The following is a 15,312-nucleotide window of genomic DNA, read 5'->3' as shown; positions in this document are numbered from 1 at the left end:
ATTTTTTCATATCACTTGCTGACTTTAAAAATATATATAGCTGTCATGTTGATCTTATGTTGTTCTTCTATTAAACTGTAAACACTTTAAGGGCAGAAGCCATTTCAGAATCCTTGGTATTTAGCATAAAGCTAGGCATTTAGACTTTTATGTCCTAATACCACTATACTACTAAATTGGAAATTTTTGTATCACCTGTTGCTATGTGAATTCTCTTTATTAAACTCTGATAATACGAACCATCACAATAATAACCAAACCAGATAGTGTACTTTCCTATTCTAGCTATAAAATATCACCATCTACTTTTTTACTTAACTTGCTATAGCTAGAAATTACTTCTTGCTTTCCATGTTCCCTACTGTCACCGTAGCTAACACCTGCATTATCTCATCTGAATCATAATAGCATCCCAAGTGGTTTTTCTATTGCCAAACCATCTTACGCATAACTGCCACTTCAATCTGTTTGTTACTGAGCAAAATTCAAAGTGTTATGTATTCAATAGCAGCTACCATTTATTAAGTACATACTATGAACTAGGTAGTGTTAAGCATTTAACAAATAGTCCTATTTTTTACAGTCTCTTAAGATTAAAATAATTTTTTTGGTGACAGCCTTGAGATATAATTCACCCATATGAAGTGTACAATTCAACAGTTTTCAATATTTTAATAAAGCTGTGCCATCACCAAAATTAATTTGAAAACATTTACATCACTCCAAAATTAGACCCCAATACCCTTAACCATAATGCTTAATATCCTCAATCTCCTCATGCCTATGGATATACCTATTCTGGACACTTCATACAGCAATGTGATGTGATTGGCTTCTTCAATTAACATGAACACGAATGAACACATTTATAAGGTTCATCTACATTTTAGCATGAAGTATTATTTTCTTCTTTTTTTTATGACCAAGTATTTCATTGTATAGTTTTTTTTAACCATTCAGACTGATGGATATTTTGGCTATTATATTTATGCTATCAATGTTTGCGTGCCTGTTTTCATTTCTCATGGGTATACCTATTATAGCAGAGTTGCTCTTGAAAGTATCCTCTGAAGCTTATATTTTAAAATTTTAATAAAGTCTAATTTATCTATGTTGGCTGGTTGTGGTTTTAGTGTCCTATCTAGGAAACAACTGCCCACTGATTTGTTTCGGCACACTTATCAAAAATCAACTGACCATAAAGGATTTATTTCTTGATTCTCAATTCTCTTTCATCGATCTATATGCCAGTGCTAGTATCATTAGCAGTAACTCTTTTGGTTACTATTGCTTTGTACTAAGTTTTGCAGTACATTTTAAAATTGGGATGCATAAGTCCTCTATGCAAACATTCTAACTTAACTCTTAAGGTAACTCTGGGTACAGGTTCCCTCTCATTTGAGAAGTTTAGAGGAAATTTGAGAAGTTTAGCTTTCCCAAGGGCAAAATATAGCTGGTCATCATCCCAGCATTCTTAGATTTATATAAGTCTAAAGCTGACCAGTAGGCTATGCTATTCCTATCAGACTTAATTTATACTAATCCCCCAATATACACCAAAATATTTCCTGATTTTCTGCCTCCTTATTTGTTGTTCCTTTATCTGAAATGCCCTGCCTTCCATGTTTCATAAAATTTGGATTCATAAAACCAGCACTATTACTTAGCAAAGTGATCTCTTTTTTCACTCTAATTCCTAAGCACTTCAAGTCTCTCCCATGCTTCTTATTCCACACTACATTTTATAATAAAGGTATCAATATACATGTATTATTTTCCTTCCTAAGTTAAGAATAAAGACTGTGTCTCATTCATCTTTTATATATCCCCAGAGCCATAACACAGTACCTTTCACATGGGAGACACTAAATGTTTTGAATGAATAAATGAATTCTAAAATTACCCCATCACAGTGGGCAATAAAAATGTATGTGTGTGTGTGTGTGTTAGGATGATGGCGGTAGAGTGGTGGGGGTGCAAGGTGATAGCTAGGTTACAGGAATAAATACCTAGTCTTTTTTTTTTTTTTTTTTTTAAGATTTATTTGTGCATACAAGAACTGGAGTACAGGCCAGAGGTGTGGGGAGGTGAGAAGATCCACCAGAGGCAGAGTGGGGAACAGAAAAGGCAGATTGACTGAAATACACTGCTGAGGGGAGCAGCGGGCGAGTCGGGAGAGGTATGCTGTGCCATGTGGGTGAGCTCCCTGGCCGGGGATCAAAATCATGTTGCAGTGGCTGTGGATGGCTTCGTTGGTTGCGTCTTAACCCCTTGCATTGCCAGGGAGGCCCCCACTAGTCTTTTTTTTTTTTTAAGATTTTTTTTTCAAGATTTATTTATCTATACAAGAACTGGGGTACAGGCCAGATGTGTGTGAGGGTGAGAGGATTCACCAGAGACAGAGTGGGGAACAGAACAGGCAGACTGACTAAATACACTGCTGAGGGAAACAGCGGGCAAGACAGGAGAGGTCTGCTGAGCCATGTGGGATTCTTGCCAGCTGGCAGGGATCGAACCCACGCTGTAGAGGCTAAGGACAGCCTCACAGTGCAGCATTCAACCGCGTGTGCCACCAGAGAGGCCCTTAAAGATTTATTTATTTATGCATACAAGAGCTGGGGTACAGGCCAGAGATGTGGGGGATGAGAGGACCCACCAGAGACAGAGTGGGGAACAGAATAGGCAGACTGACTGAAATACATTGCTGAGGGGAGTAGCGGGTGAGACAGGAAAGGTCTGCTGCGCCATGTGGGTTTCTCCCTTGCTGGCCAGGGATCGAACTCATGCTGCAGAGGCTGTGGATTGCTTCACAGTGCGGTGTTTAACCCCTTGCGCCACCAGGGAGGCCCCTAGTCTTTTTTTTTAAGTCAAATTTTATTTACCATTTGTTTACAAAACTATATAATTTCAGAAGTATAGCTTTACACTTTGATATGTTCACATGCGTCACTCACTTACCACCCAAGCTCCAGTGCCATTACACTATCACATTTAGCCTCTTCTGCTCTCTACTCCCTCCCCACCTCTAATAACCACCATTTTCCAGTTACTTTTATTGTGCTTTGACAATCTGTTTTCTTTATATCACTCATTTCACTAGTAAGTGAAACCATTAGTAATTGTCTTTCACTTTCTGGCTTATGTCAGTTGGCATAATCACCTCAAATTCCATTCATATTATCACAGAAAGTGCAATTTCATCTTTTAAAATAGTTCAGTGACAGAATACCTAAATCTTCAGAGTGTGATAAGACAAGGATAATATGAGATAGGGGGTGGCAGAGTGGCAGATCCAAATAGAGCAGATACAATCACTCTGTTGGCAAAAGAGAAACTCCAATCTTAAGGCCTTGTATGTAAACAAATATTCCTCAGTGACTAGGAAATAAGTTAAAACAAGTGACTTAATAAGCCCTAAACTGAGTTTACTGTGATTTAGAACAGGTGATAGCAAATAACTCCAGTATATTCAAGTAAATTCTGATATGCTCTGGACATCTAAAATACAATACCTGAGCAAAAAAGCTATTCTGAAGTCAAAATTCCCCAAGAGAAAATAGGAAAATGAGACATTTAACTCAAAAAAGTCAGGAAACAGAACTGTATGCCAATTCTCACAACCTCCCGAGTTCCCACCACTTCTCTGAATTGCCCATTCTTGTACCACTTTAAGTAATTAAGACCTCTCTATTTTTTAGCCCAAATTGATGGATAAGAAGGAAACCTTTTTCAGAAGATTAAGATGTCATTCTTCTCAATGCCATCTGGTTCAAGTCTAAAGGTGTAATTTTCTCACAAAGGATACGGTTAGGAACTCTAGCCTCTGCAAAGACTCTGGAAAGGCAGGACCTCTTGCCACACACTGAATCTAGAATCCTATTGCTAGGAACTTAGGGCTAACCTTTTAGAAAAGAGTCACAAATATAAGTGCTCCTATTCAGCTTAGACTCTTCACCTAGACAATTGGGTTAGGATATAGTAGGTTTCAGAGTTGGCAACAATCTGGTATAAGCAGGGTAATTTTATCACAACTTCCCCATTTTCTGTACATTAGTCAGGGTCTGGCTTAGCTATTTAAACCCCACCATCTACTTTCTCTTCCAACTGCCTCTTATCCAGCTGGCAGGAGCTTCCACGAAACATGATATAGTAGGCACTGCTGTATACTGGCTGCTTGTTGGGGTTGGAATAGACCTGTTCAGGCTTGAGAGATGCAAAAGGGTTAGCTCCATAGGCAATGATGTGTGTATCCAGGTCCACCAGAATCTGCATAGAGGCCTCCAACTCCTGATGACTGTGGGAGACAGATAAAAAATTGCTCTGCTGATTATGGGAGAGACAGGAGAGCAATTGCTCAGAACTGGACATTTCTGGATTCATCAACCCCCAAAATACCCAAGGCTAAATGAGGCAAGGGCTAACCCTTCTACCCAAATGTCTCACTGCCTACCCAACTAACTAACATATAAGCCTTTATTTCAAGAGGGTAAGAAAATCAAATGTGATAAGGAAGAAAATCTTCACCAGAAGGCAGAAGATAAGCAAGTGGGGAAAGAAATGAAGTGGTGTATACATAAAGAGAAATTAATTTAGGGAGGTATCGCAAATAGGAGGAGGTCAAACCTGTAAACAGTAATCAATGTAGGGATCTCATAATCACGAAGCAGCAGGAGCGTGGGAAGCCAAGCCTCTATTAAGTCCAGGGAAGCATGAAAACCTATAGAACAAAATGGAAATGGGAATAGCAAAGGGAAAGGCTGAAGTAGACACTAAGCACTTTTTTGATTTTGTCCACCTCAGCCCTCACCTTGCTCACCTCCAATGCTAATTTACCACCATGACTCTCCAGGTTCTTCAGTGGAAAATTCTGAACCCAGGTGTAGCACATATTGATAATAAACAACCAAGTTAATTCTCATATTGTATTAATCTGACTAAATGAATGGGATTCCAAATATAGATGATTTAAGAGTCAGGATGGAAAATTCCCAGAGAAGCCACCCAATATTTCCCTGAGCCGATTACTCTTACCTGGATGGAATGCCACCACCAAATCTGGACGGGCGGTCTGCCCAGTCTCTACCTGCTCCTCCCAGAAGTCATGATAGAGTCCTCTATGGCCAATAAGCTGAACTGTGCCAGATTCCAGGGGTGAAGTGAAGGTGCTCTGTGAAAAGCCAGCAGCCACATCTACACCCACCATGATCACACGGAAGCCAAGGTGTCCAGGAAACATGTAGCCAAATTCATCATAGTCCCCAGGGCGAGTGAGGAATGTCTCTACATGGGAAGCACCAACCACATGCACTGCACTTCCCCCAATCTTGCCAACATCTATCCTGAAGGCCCGAATTCCTAAGCCCAGTGTCAAGGGTCGTGACAGGGTATCTGTCAGCAGCCGCTTCAAAGAGCCCTGGAGGACAACTGGGTCTGGCCTTGGACGTCCTACACTGGCCCACAGGTTGGTCATGGCATGGCTACTGAGCACAGAATCCAGGGTAGTATCTAACTGTAAACTCCGCATAGAAAACCAGGTGTCCCAGTCCTGTACAACTTCAGCCAGACAAGGCCAAGGTCCTGAGGGTAGGACAAAATCACCTGTAGGAAAGAAGCATTAAGAAGTGACCTAATTCTTTCCTGGCTGCAGTATTCCCTCCATGTTCACTCTTCCAATCTATGACCAAGAAGGCCCCATTCCAATTGTCCCATCCAGTTTCTTTTTTTCCTCATAAAAAACATACTTCGTGTCTTTATACAAGCACAATAAACTATGATCATCGTGGCAAAGTTCCCCACCACCACCACTTCACCTGTGACCAGAAGCCATTCCATGAGACGGTCCACAGCTACAAGACTCAGCTCTTGACAAACCCTCCTATGTACTGGCCAGTCTGACTTCTGGCACTCTGGCCCACAGTAATAGACATTTCTGCACCTGAGAAAATGAGCCCCATAAACAGATGTTCCTATATTTCAAAGGTGATTGGGAGATATCTGGTAAAGGGAACAGACAGTCCTGTACCCAGAACACCTTGTTGTTTCTCCATCTGAAATACCCTGCCTTCCATCTATTTCATAAAATTTAGAGTAAGGAAGGTAGCGAGGAGTGACAGCTGATGCATCAATTTGGGGACTACCTGTGGCAAGGAAGGCAGGAGGGACTGAGAATGTAATTATTTCTTTGTGTCAGAGTGATGCCTCAGTTACTACCTGGAACAACTCACTTTTCATGTCCCTTCCAGAAAAATAAAACACCAGAAATTTGCAGCTGTCCTCTTATCAGAGATGTGGCTTGACCCCAATTTCCCAGAAACAGTTATGGTCTCACCCACTGAGTACTCAAGAGGAGGAAGGAATAGAGGATTATTATACTGTGGTCCGTCTGATCTCCACATAACACAAAACATAAGAGGACACAACTCTATTGTAATCTCTCTGTGCCCTGGGTCACATAAAATGAGGAGTGGGCCTTCAGTTATTCTGAAAAACCTCAAGCCATTCTTCCTGCAACAAAGTCCTAAAACAAGATTATTTCTGGATGTGTCCCCTATTAGGCCCCACTAGTCACCTCTTGCAATGCCGTAGGATCCTGGAATCTGAAAGGCCACTAGGGAGTGCTCTACAGTGAGCACAGAATCGGAATGTGTCCTCCATCTTCTGGAACATTTCTTGAGGGCACTGAAATCCAAAACCTGATACAGGAGTACCTCCATCTACCACCAACCTGTGAAGACAGCACAGAGAAGGATTGGCAACAGAAAAAAAAGACTACCTGCAAAATCTCTTGTGACCCCCTACCTTTCCTCCTATGTATTTCCACTTACTCCACCCCCATATCTCCTACTCCCATCATTTCTCACTTAGGCACATTATTTTCTTTAATAGTAATGAATCTGGCAAAAGTCAGGGCAAGAAAATTCCTCATTAAAAATTACTCAGTGTTCCCCAAATTATATTCCCTCTCCTCTTTCTGAAATCACTGCTATCAGAGACAATAATATATGGCTTTTCCACATATCTAGTCACTTACTTGTATTCTTCATAGCTTTTCATGTTCAGCTTTTCCAGAATCAACTGGGATAGGCCAGGAACACTATTCTCCAAGGAAAGGAAGCCGAGTGCATCAATGCTAGGGCCAGGTTTTGAGAGGGTCTGAGGCACATGGGTCACAGCTGTTTGCAAGGTCCCAACTGTGGACAGGGTCGCAACTATGGGAGCCCCCAATGATGGGGGTTTCTTGTGCCTTCGTCGACGGGACCTTGGAGCCATGGCCAGTCCACTGATACCTGGGAACTATAAGTAAACCGATGTAGAATGGAATTTTGCAAGCTGGACATACACGTATTTTCGTATTTGACCTTGCACTTATTCTCTCATACCCAGGTTTTAGTTAGATTTATTTAGTATATATTGATTAGTGAGCACCACAAGCGATTATGAAAAACAGGAAGGAAATAATTATATGTGAATATATACATATATAATGTATTCACATATAAGGTATATATTCACATATAATTATACATGTGCTATATATGAAGTTTTATATATAAATAAATATATTTAGGTAAATGCAGAGATCACATAATACCAGTAAAAATTATTAATTCTGAGAAGGGGAAGAAGAAGTGGGCTGGGAACTGGGTAGATGAAAGGCAAATTTAGACTTCTCAGTAATGGTTGACTTTTCAAAGAATATTTATCTATTAATAAAGTTTTAAAACCAAAAAAGAGGGTTTTTTTTGTTTTATATATTTTTTACATCATTCTTCATTTTTGTACAAAGTATGTTTTCTCCACTCAGGTACAGTCCCCATGATATTCCCACCACCAATTCACCTGTGCACGATCACCACAGTTCCTTGTGCTCTTCCCACTCTTAAAATCAAGTTTTAAGGAAAGAGCAGTAGAAGCTTTGGTAGTCAAAAACTGTTATCTAGGGCCTCTCTGGTGGCGCAGGAGTTAAAGTCTCAGTGCCATCCAGCTATTGCCAGCCACTGCAGCATGAGTTCGATGCCCAGCCAGGGAGCTAACCCACAAGGCACAGCAGACTTCTCCTGTCTCGCCTGCTGCTTCCCTCAGCAGTGTATTTCAGTAGATGTGCCTGTTCTGCTCCCCACTCTCTCTCTGGTGAATCCTCTCATCCCCTGCACCTCTGGCCATACAAGAACACCCCAGTTCTTGTATGCATAAATAAATAAATAAATCTTAAAAAAAGAAACTGTCACCTAATTGGAGAATTAGGGAATCCTCTAAACTGGCTGGAGAAGTGCAACACTCATTTTAAAAGACCAATCATCACATTCATATGTGATGTAGAAGAAGTAGAAATTAAAGCAACATAAAATAAGCACCACAGTACTAACAGTTATGTAGTTAAAGCAGTTATGCAAATTATGACGAAAACTTCCTGAAGTGAATTTTGAAGAACTAAGTCCACATCAACCCACTACCTGGTAAAATCTGTGACGTTCTCCTTCCCAGTTGTCTTCTATTCCTTCCACTAATGCTGAATAAAGAAAAGGGAATATATTGGGAAAAATAAAAACATCTATTCACTCAATAAATATTTATTGATAACAAAGTAATTTGCAAAATATACTAAAAATAAAAATATACATAATATTTAAATGTCCTATGGAAGGATTAGACATAAAAAGAAGATATATATATATATATATATATATATGGCAGTATATAAATCCTATATGAAAAATGAAACTGAACAGAAGATTAGGAGTCTCTTCAGTTGGTGAGTACATAGGAAGACTATGAAGCAAGCAGGAGTCAGAATAGACAATGAAAGATGGTAACACTTTGAATATACAGATATAGGGGAAAAGGAATTTTAAGTACAGAGAACAGCATGAACACAGAGATGTATATGAAGACATTATGGGATTAATGAAACAGAATGATTTGACTATGATTAAGTCTAAAGACCCTAACCATAAGAGCTTAGTCTATAAATATCTTAGAACACACAGGGGGAAAGCCTCATGATTTTGGAAGTCAATCACTTCTTGAATATAACTCCAAAAGCACAGGCAAGAAAAGGAAAAATAGATAAACATCAAAATTAAAAACTTTTGTGTATCATAGGAAAGAGTAAAATCGCAACCCATAGAATGTGAGAAAATATTTGCAAGTCATAGGGCCTCCCTGGTGGCGCAAGGGATTAAGCACTGCACTATGAAGCAGTCCATAGCCTCTGCAGCACAAGTTCAATACCCAGCCGGCCAGGGAGCAACCCACAGGGCGCAGCAGACCTCTCCTGTCTCGCCTGCTGCTCCCCTTAGCAGTTTATTTCACTCAATATGCCTGTTCTGCTCCCCACTCTGTCTCTGGTGAATCCTCTCACCCCCCTTCCACATCTCTGGCCTGTACCCCAGCTCTTGTATGCATAATTAAATAAATCTTTAAAAAAATATATTTGCAAGTCATGTATTACTGATTAGAGATTAATATACTAAATATATAAAAACTAAAACTCAAAAACCAATAGCCCAATTAAAAATAGGCAAAGGACTTGGATAGACATTTCTTCAGAGAAAGTATATAAACTGCCAATAAGCACAGGAAAAAATTGCTCAATATAACTAGGAAAATGTAAACCCAAACTACCACATACTACTTCACATCTACTAGGACAGCATTATAAAAAAATAAAAATAAACACACACACACACACACACACACACACACACACCAGAAAATAACTATAGAGTTGGTCAGCATGTGGAAAATTTGAAACCTCTGTGTACTGATGGTGGGAATGTTAAAATAGTGCAGTTGCTATGGAAAAACAGTATGGGCGCTCTGCAAAAAAAGAATTACTATACGACCCAGCAATTTCACTCTCACATACCCCAAATAATTGAAAACAAATACTCAAGTGTTTATACACTGATGTTCATAGTAGCACTATTCACAGTAGCCAAAAGGTGCAAAGTACCCAAAAGCCCGCCAACAGATGAATGAGTAAACAAATTGGTATGTAGGGGCACACACATAAACATCTATATTCCTATGTGAATATATTTCAGCCATAAAAAGAAATGAAATACTGATATATGCTACAACATAGATGAATCTCAAAAATACGCTAAATGAAAGAAGTCAGACAAAAAAGATCATATTATATGATTCTGCTTATAGTGGTTATGAAAATTGGTACATTCAGAAAGACAGAAGGCAAATTTGTGTATGCCAGGAGCTGGGTGGAATGGGCAGTAAATCTAATAGTTGCGGGGTTTACTTTTTCAGGTGATGAAAATGTTTTGGAACTAGATAGAGGTGGTGGTTGTGTAACAGAAGCAGTGCCATAAATGGGGGTAGGGAACATGGTACCATCCCTTTTATGGAGATGCCTGTTAAAATTGCAAAACACAGAGTGTACTAAATGCCATTTAATTGCTCACTTAAAAGGGATTAATTTTATGTTGTGTGAATTTCATCTCAAGATTTTTAAAAAAGCATTCATACAGACTAGAAACTACAAAGTTATTAATCCTCAGATTAATTGCTTCCAAGATGAGGGAAATGAAGAAGGATAAAAATGCTGACATGGTTTTATGTGAATGAAGTGACTATGAAAGTTCAAATTGGGGATCATGTTTTGTTATAAAAATGATCTGACATTTAATCTTCTGGATCAGATCTGTTAGGGAAAAAACCCCAGATTCACCATTCAGCTGAGGTGTAGGTGACAGAACAATCAGAAAAAAACCTCCCAGAATCATACAGTTAATATCCATCACTAAAGATGCTGCTCATGAAAACCCATCCTCAAATTAACGGAAGAACTAATTTCAATTTTCCATTGTACCTTTTCCTTATCCTTTCAATTCACCCCTTTAATCTCTCCCCTCATTCCACAGATGAATGGTTTCAGAGTCCACAGATCAGAGACAGCTAAACTTACTTACACACCATATCTTCTACATTCCTACCAATGAAGAAATTAGACGTACAGATGCATTATTTTAGGGTTAAAGAGCCATTATCTCTTTACTAACGAGTGGATGAAATTGCTTCAAACTTCATTTCCAACAACTGATCTGTCTCTTCCCTCCACTTGTAATCATCACACATTCACCATATATACAAAATCATTGTTGCTCTAGAAAAAGTTGTTCTATCTACCTATCCCCTCAGGCAAGATAACACTTTAAACCTTGAAATGACTCATCTTTTCCTTACAGGTATGAAGGAAAAGTATCTCAGAGACAACTCAAGTCTTCAATTCCAGAAGTAATAATAGCTTTCAGATTTCCAAACCAAGTCTTTGTGCTGCAATGAAAGTCAAGACCAGAAAGGTAATACCTCACTGACATGCATTTCTAAAGAAAGGTCTACCACCAATGGAAATTAACTCTTGATGGTTGGTTGAACAGGCTGGAAATCAAATAATCACACAGCTTGGGCAGCAGAAGTGATGGCAAAACCTCTGAGTTTCTTTTATGTCTAGAGTGTCATGATACAAACGAACTCATTTCTTAGCAGGAAGGTAAGAGGGTGGATGAGGAAGCAAATCTTTGTATCCACATCTACATATATCATCAGATTCATGTCCAAATTTCTATACTCTTAAGCTTAGATTCAAGTTCCCTGGAATGAGCTTTCTGGCAATGAGTCTAGGATCTTCGAACTTCAGGTGGGGAGACTGAGAGAAACAAAGGCAAAATTCAGAGAGGCTGAAACAGAAGTTGGAATGAATTATAGTATGAATTATAGAATGAATTCAGAAATTCTGACTTCAGAATCTATCCCACCTCGAAAGGAAATCACTTTAACTTGTTTTTAGCCACCCCTAATCACTTAGGCTCAAATTTATTTCCAGTGTATAAGAGAACAACCACTATCAAGGGATGGAGAGGAGAGTGAACTAGATGGCCTAGAAAAACTAACCCTTCATGTACAAATTCCCCCAAATTAGCTATTCCCAGACCTAGATCTGCTCTCTCTCCCCCTCCTTACCACTAAAAGCCCTAAGTAAACTAAGTAAAAGCCCTAAGTAAACCACTAAAAGTTTTAAGTAAACTCACCATCTCCACACCAGCAAGGCCCATCTAATTTTCTCTAATTCATCAGCAAACACAAAACATCTTTGATGAAGCTGGGAAGGGAGAATGAAGCTACCAGTCACTGAGGATCTTCAAAGTGAGTTGGGAAAGAGAATGGGGAAAAGGAGAAATACATTAAGAATATTGCTAATATAAACACCATCAACTTGTTTCATCAGTGGTTAACACTCCCTGGGGTGATAAGTGCTTCACTCAACTATAAACTAAAGAAAGCAGACGGGTTGATGGAAAAGTAACTTACCCTGCTAAGCCCTCGGCTTTCCTTCCTTCTCTCTTTCTTCCAAGTGAAGTGAGTGCTTGATCTCCTCAGATCTGGGCTGTAGCTGACTTGCAGCTGTCCCTTCATATCACTTTCCTTTGCAAACTGCTGAAATGATGGGTGACTTGTAATTACGTGGACTCTGCCAACCAGACAGGCAACACTGAATTCTCCTTGGCAAAGCAAGTAGGGACCTGACTCCTTATCCATGGACTTCTTGTTCTGACCTTCCTTCTCTGCCAAGAAGGCTCAGACCTCTGTCAACACTCCCAAACTCATCAATGGCCAAACAGCATAGGAAAAGATGAAACCTACTGCTTCTTGGATCTCTCTCACTAAGGTAGCATTTCTCCTCTGTCCACAAATTTAGAAAAAAATCTTTAGTATTAGTTCAGAAGCCAGTATGTGGTTGGAAAAGTTAGGGTAGGTAGTAGATCAGAGGAATAGGGAAACTTGGCGTTTTGGATGTCAATACAGACCTAAAATGAGTTCCCCTAAACCCAAAGTTCATTTTAGCACAACAAACACTGCTCAGCACAACTCAATAATGACCAATCTAGGCTTAAATACAAATAAAGCATGCAAGGAAGGCAACAAAAATGGTCACTCACAAGTAAAGGAAATCAATTGTAGATGAAACATCAGAACTAATCTGTAAAATTCACTTTCACATAAAGGAGAGTTAGGAATTTTCCAAGTGTCAAGAGGCACTCCAACTATTTCTCTTTAAAAGTATCATCAGGGACACCCCAGCTGTTTATCTGAATTAAATATTACCGGAATATTAAAAAAAGGAAGACCAAATATTAATGTCTAAGATTAAGCTTAGATTGGTCATTGTTGTGTTTAAGCAGTGTTTGTTATGCTAAAAGGACTTTGGGCTTAGGGGAACTCATTTTGGGTCTGTATTGACATCCAGAACTCCAGGGTTCCCTGTTCCTCTGATCTACTAGAACAAAAAACAGAAAAGAATCCATTCAAACATCTTTTCATTCCCTACTGTAATGGATGCTGATCTAGAGAATTTAATTCCACAATCCTAGCTCTTTTTCACTTAAAGCTGTCATGCTCCAGAACCTCTAAGAAGTTGTGAAGGTCGTGTTCCTATGACTCCAAGACCCAACTTTCTGCTTAGATCTCGCCCCAACTATTGCACTTACCTGCCTCTATAAATCACCAAACTGAGGAACAGAACCACTGGCAATGAGGTTCTACAGTGTAGCAAATCAAATCTATACATGAATAATGCAGAGAATGAATTCCAAAGAAACCTCAAACTGCAGAGAACACAAACAACAAGTAGGGGAGGTGGAAGTAAAATGTTAAGGACACAAGAAAATACTACTTAACATTACATAGAGTACCTGTGAACAAAGTAGGTAAAAAGCCTGAATAAAATAGGGGTGATTCATTATAAACATAGGCTTCAAGCCAATTTCAAATTTAACTGCAGAATTTTTGAAGATTATGAACTCTGTCAATAATGGTTGAATGCAGAAAGTAAAGAAGTTAGAGGTTGTCTTTTCTAACTCAGAGGTGTCATCTCTGAATATAAAGGGAGATGATATATAGGAAAAAAATTGATATTAAATATTAATTTATATTTTGCCATCATTACTATATGCTCTGATATACACTTAAATTTGTAATTTAGAAACATCTGAACTTTTCACAATTTGTTATTCATCATGAATTTGATTTTTAAAAATTCTTTAAAAATACATCTTCAGTTCATTGTGAAACTAGTTATGAAGGAAGAAGTTATGAAGCAAAAGGTCTGTGAGACACTAAATGATATTCTACCACTCTTCTTATATACCACTTTTTTGAGTTAGTTTCTTCCTCTCACTTTCTTCATTTTTATCATCAACTCATAATTCTTCTAGTAATGACGCTTATGATTTATCTTTACCCATGACCCCCTCAAATAATATACAACCCTAGTAATGGACCTAAATGCTCAAGAATTTCCTGGCACCTGATATACTAAACTCTTAGTTTACAAATGGAGCTTTCATAGGACAATAATACCAAGAAGAATCTTTAAAAGTATGCAATACATAATAAACTTTAGAGACAGCTCATTGACATGCAAGTTAGTATCACAGCAAGTAGAAGCTGTAATAATTAATAACGGGTTCTATTTGCTACCTGGAATTAAGCAAGCATAGACATTTCTATTAAAATTAATGCAGGGGTTAAAGTCTCAGTGCTATCAAGCTATCGCCAGCCACTGTGGCATGAGTTCAATCCCTGGCCAGGGAGCTAAAACCATGGCTCAGCAGACCTCTTCTGTCTCACCCTCTTCTGTCTCACTACCCTCAGCAGTGTACTTCAGTGGATCTGCTTATTCTGCTCCCTACTCTGTCTCTGGTGAATCCTCTCATCCCCCCACCCTCACACCTCTGGCCTACACCCCAGTTGTTCTATGCATAAATGAATAAATAAATCTTTAAAATGAATGCTCTATAGTGTATATCTTTATAATTATTGTTGAAAACTGTACTTAAAGTTACCATATGATCATATTATTATAAATGTTGACCATCCCTATTTTCCTCAATTTGCAAAGTTCTATACTTATTTTGGTAATGGCAACAAAAAAGGGAATATGATGGCAGAGAAATGCAATATCACTAATACCATTTTCTTATTGCTAAACATCCAACAAATTCCCAATACTGCTATGACAAAGTTGTAGACAATAACACATTCTTTCAATTAAAAGTGAAACAAGGATTTTAAATATTAGACTTAGGAAGACTATAATAGACATTCAAAGTATTCTAGTGCTCAGTTACCAATGCACATGTAAAACAAGTGTAACCAGTTTTTTTTTTTTAAGTAAAACTTACAAAAATAAGAATTAATCAAATTACCATAAACTATCCATGAGATAATCTCTACAGGATATAATCCCAGTTCTATTAACAGAATTTTCTGACTTCCATCAGAAGGTCAAATCAG

General features: G+C 38.6%; 1 protein-coding gene across 1 annotated transcript; it reads right to left on the bottom strand.

Moving 5' to 3' along the window:
* Positions 1-2,345: 2,345 nt before the first annotated feature.
* MSS51 (MSS51 mitochondrial translational activator) lies at positions 2,346-15,306 on the bottom strand. The gene is made up of 8 exons (XM_054690668.1): positions 12,048-15,306; positions 8,454-8,509; positions 7,031-7,293; positions 6,569-6,724; positions 5,811-5,935; positions 5,032-5,598; positions 4,624-4,717; positions 2,346-4,294 (listed from the first exon to the last, which is right to left on the bottom strand). Exons 3-8 carry the CDS (start codon positions 7,267-7,269, stop codon positions 4,075-4,077), a joined length of 1,401 nt encoding a protein of 466 aa, XP_054546643.1. The 5' UTR covers positions 7,270-7,293; positions 8,454-8,509; positions 12,048-15,306; the 3' UTR covers positions 2,346-4,074.
* Positions 15,307-15,312: the final 6 nt, after the last annotated feature.

This window comes from Talpa occidentalis, unplaced genomic scaffold, assembly GCF_014898055.3.
Source record: "Talpa occidentalis isolate TD23 unplaced genomic scaffold, MPIMG_talOcc4v2.1 talOcc4.8, whole genome shotgun sequence".
Classification (NCBI taxonomy): domain Eukaryota; kingdom Metazoa; phylum Chordata; class Mammalia; order Eulipotyphla; family Talpidae; genus Talpa; species Talpa occidentalis.
This window is presented reverse-complemented; position numbering and strand designations above follow the sequence as displayed.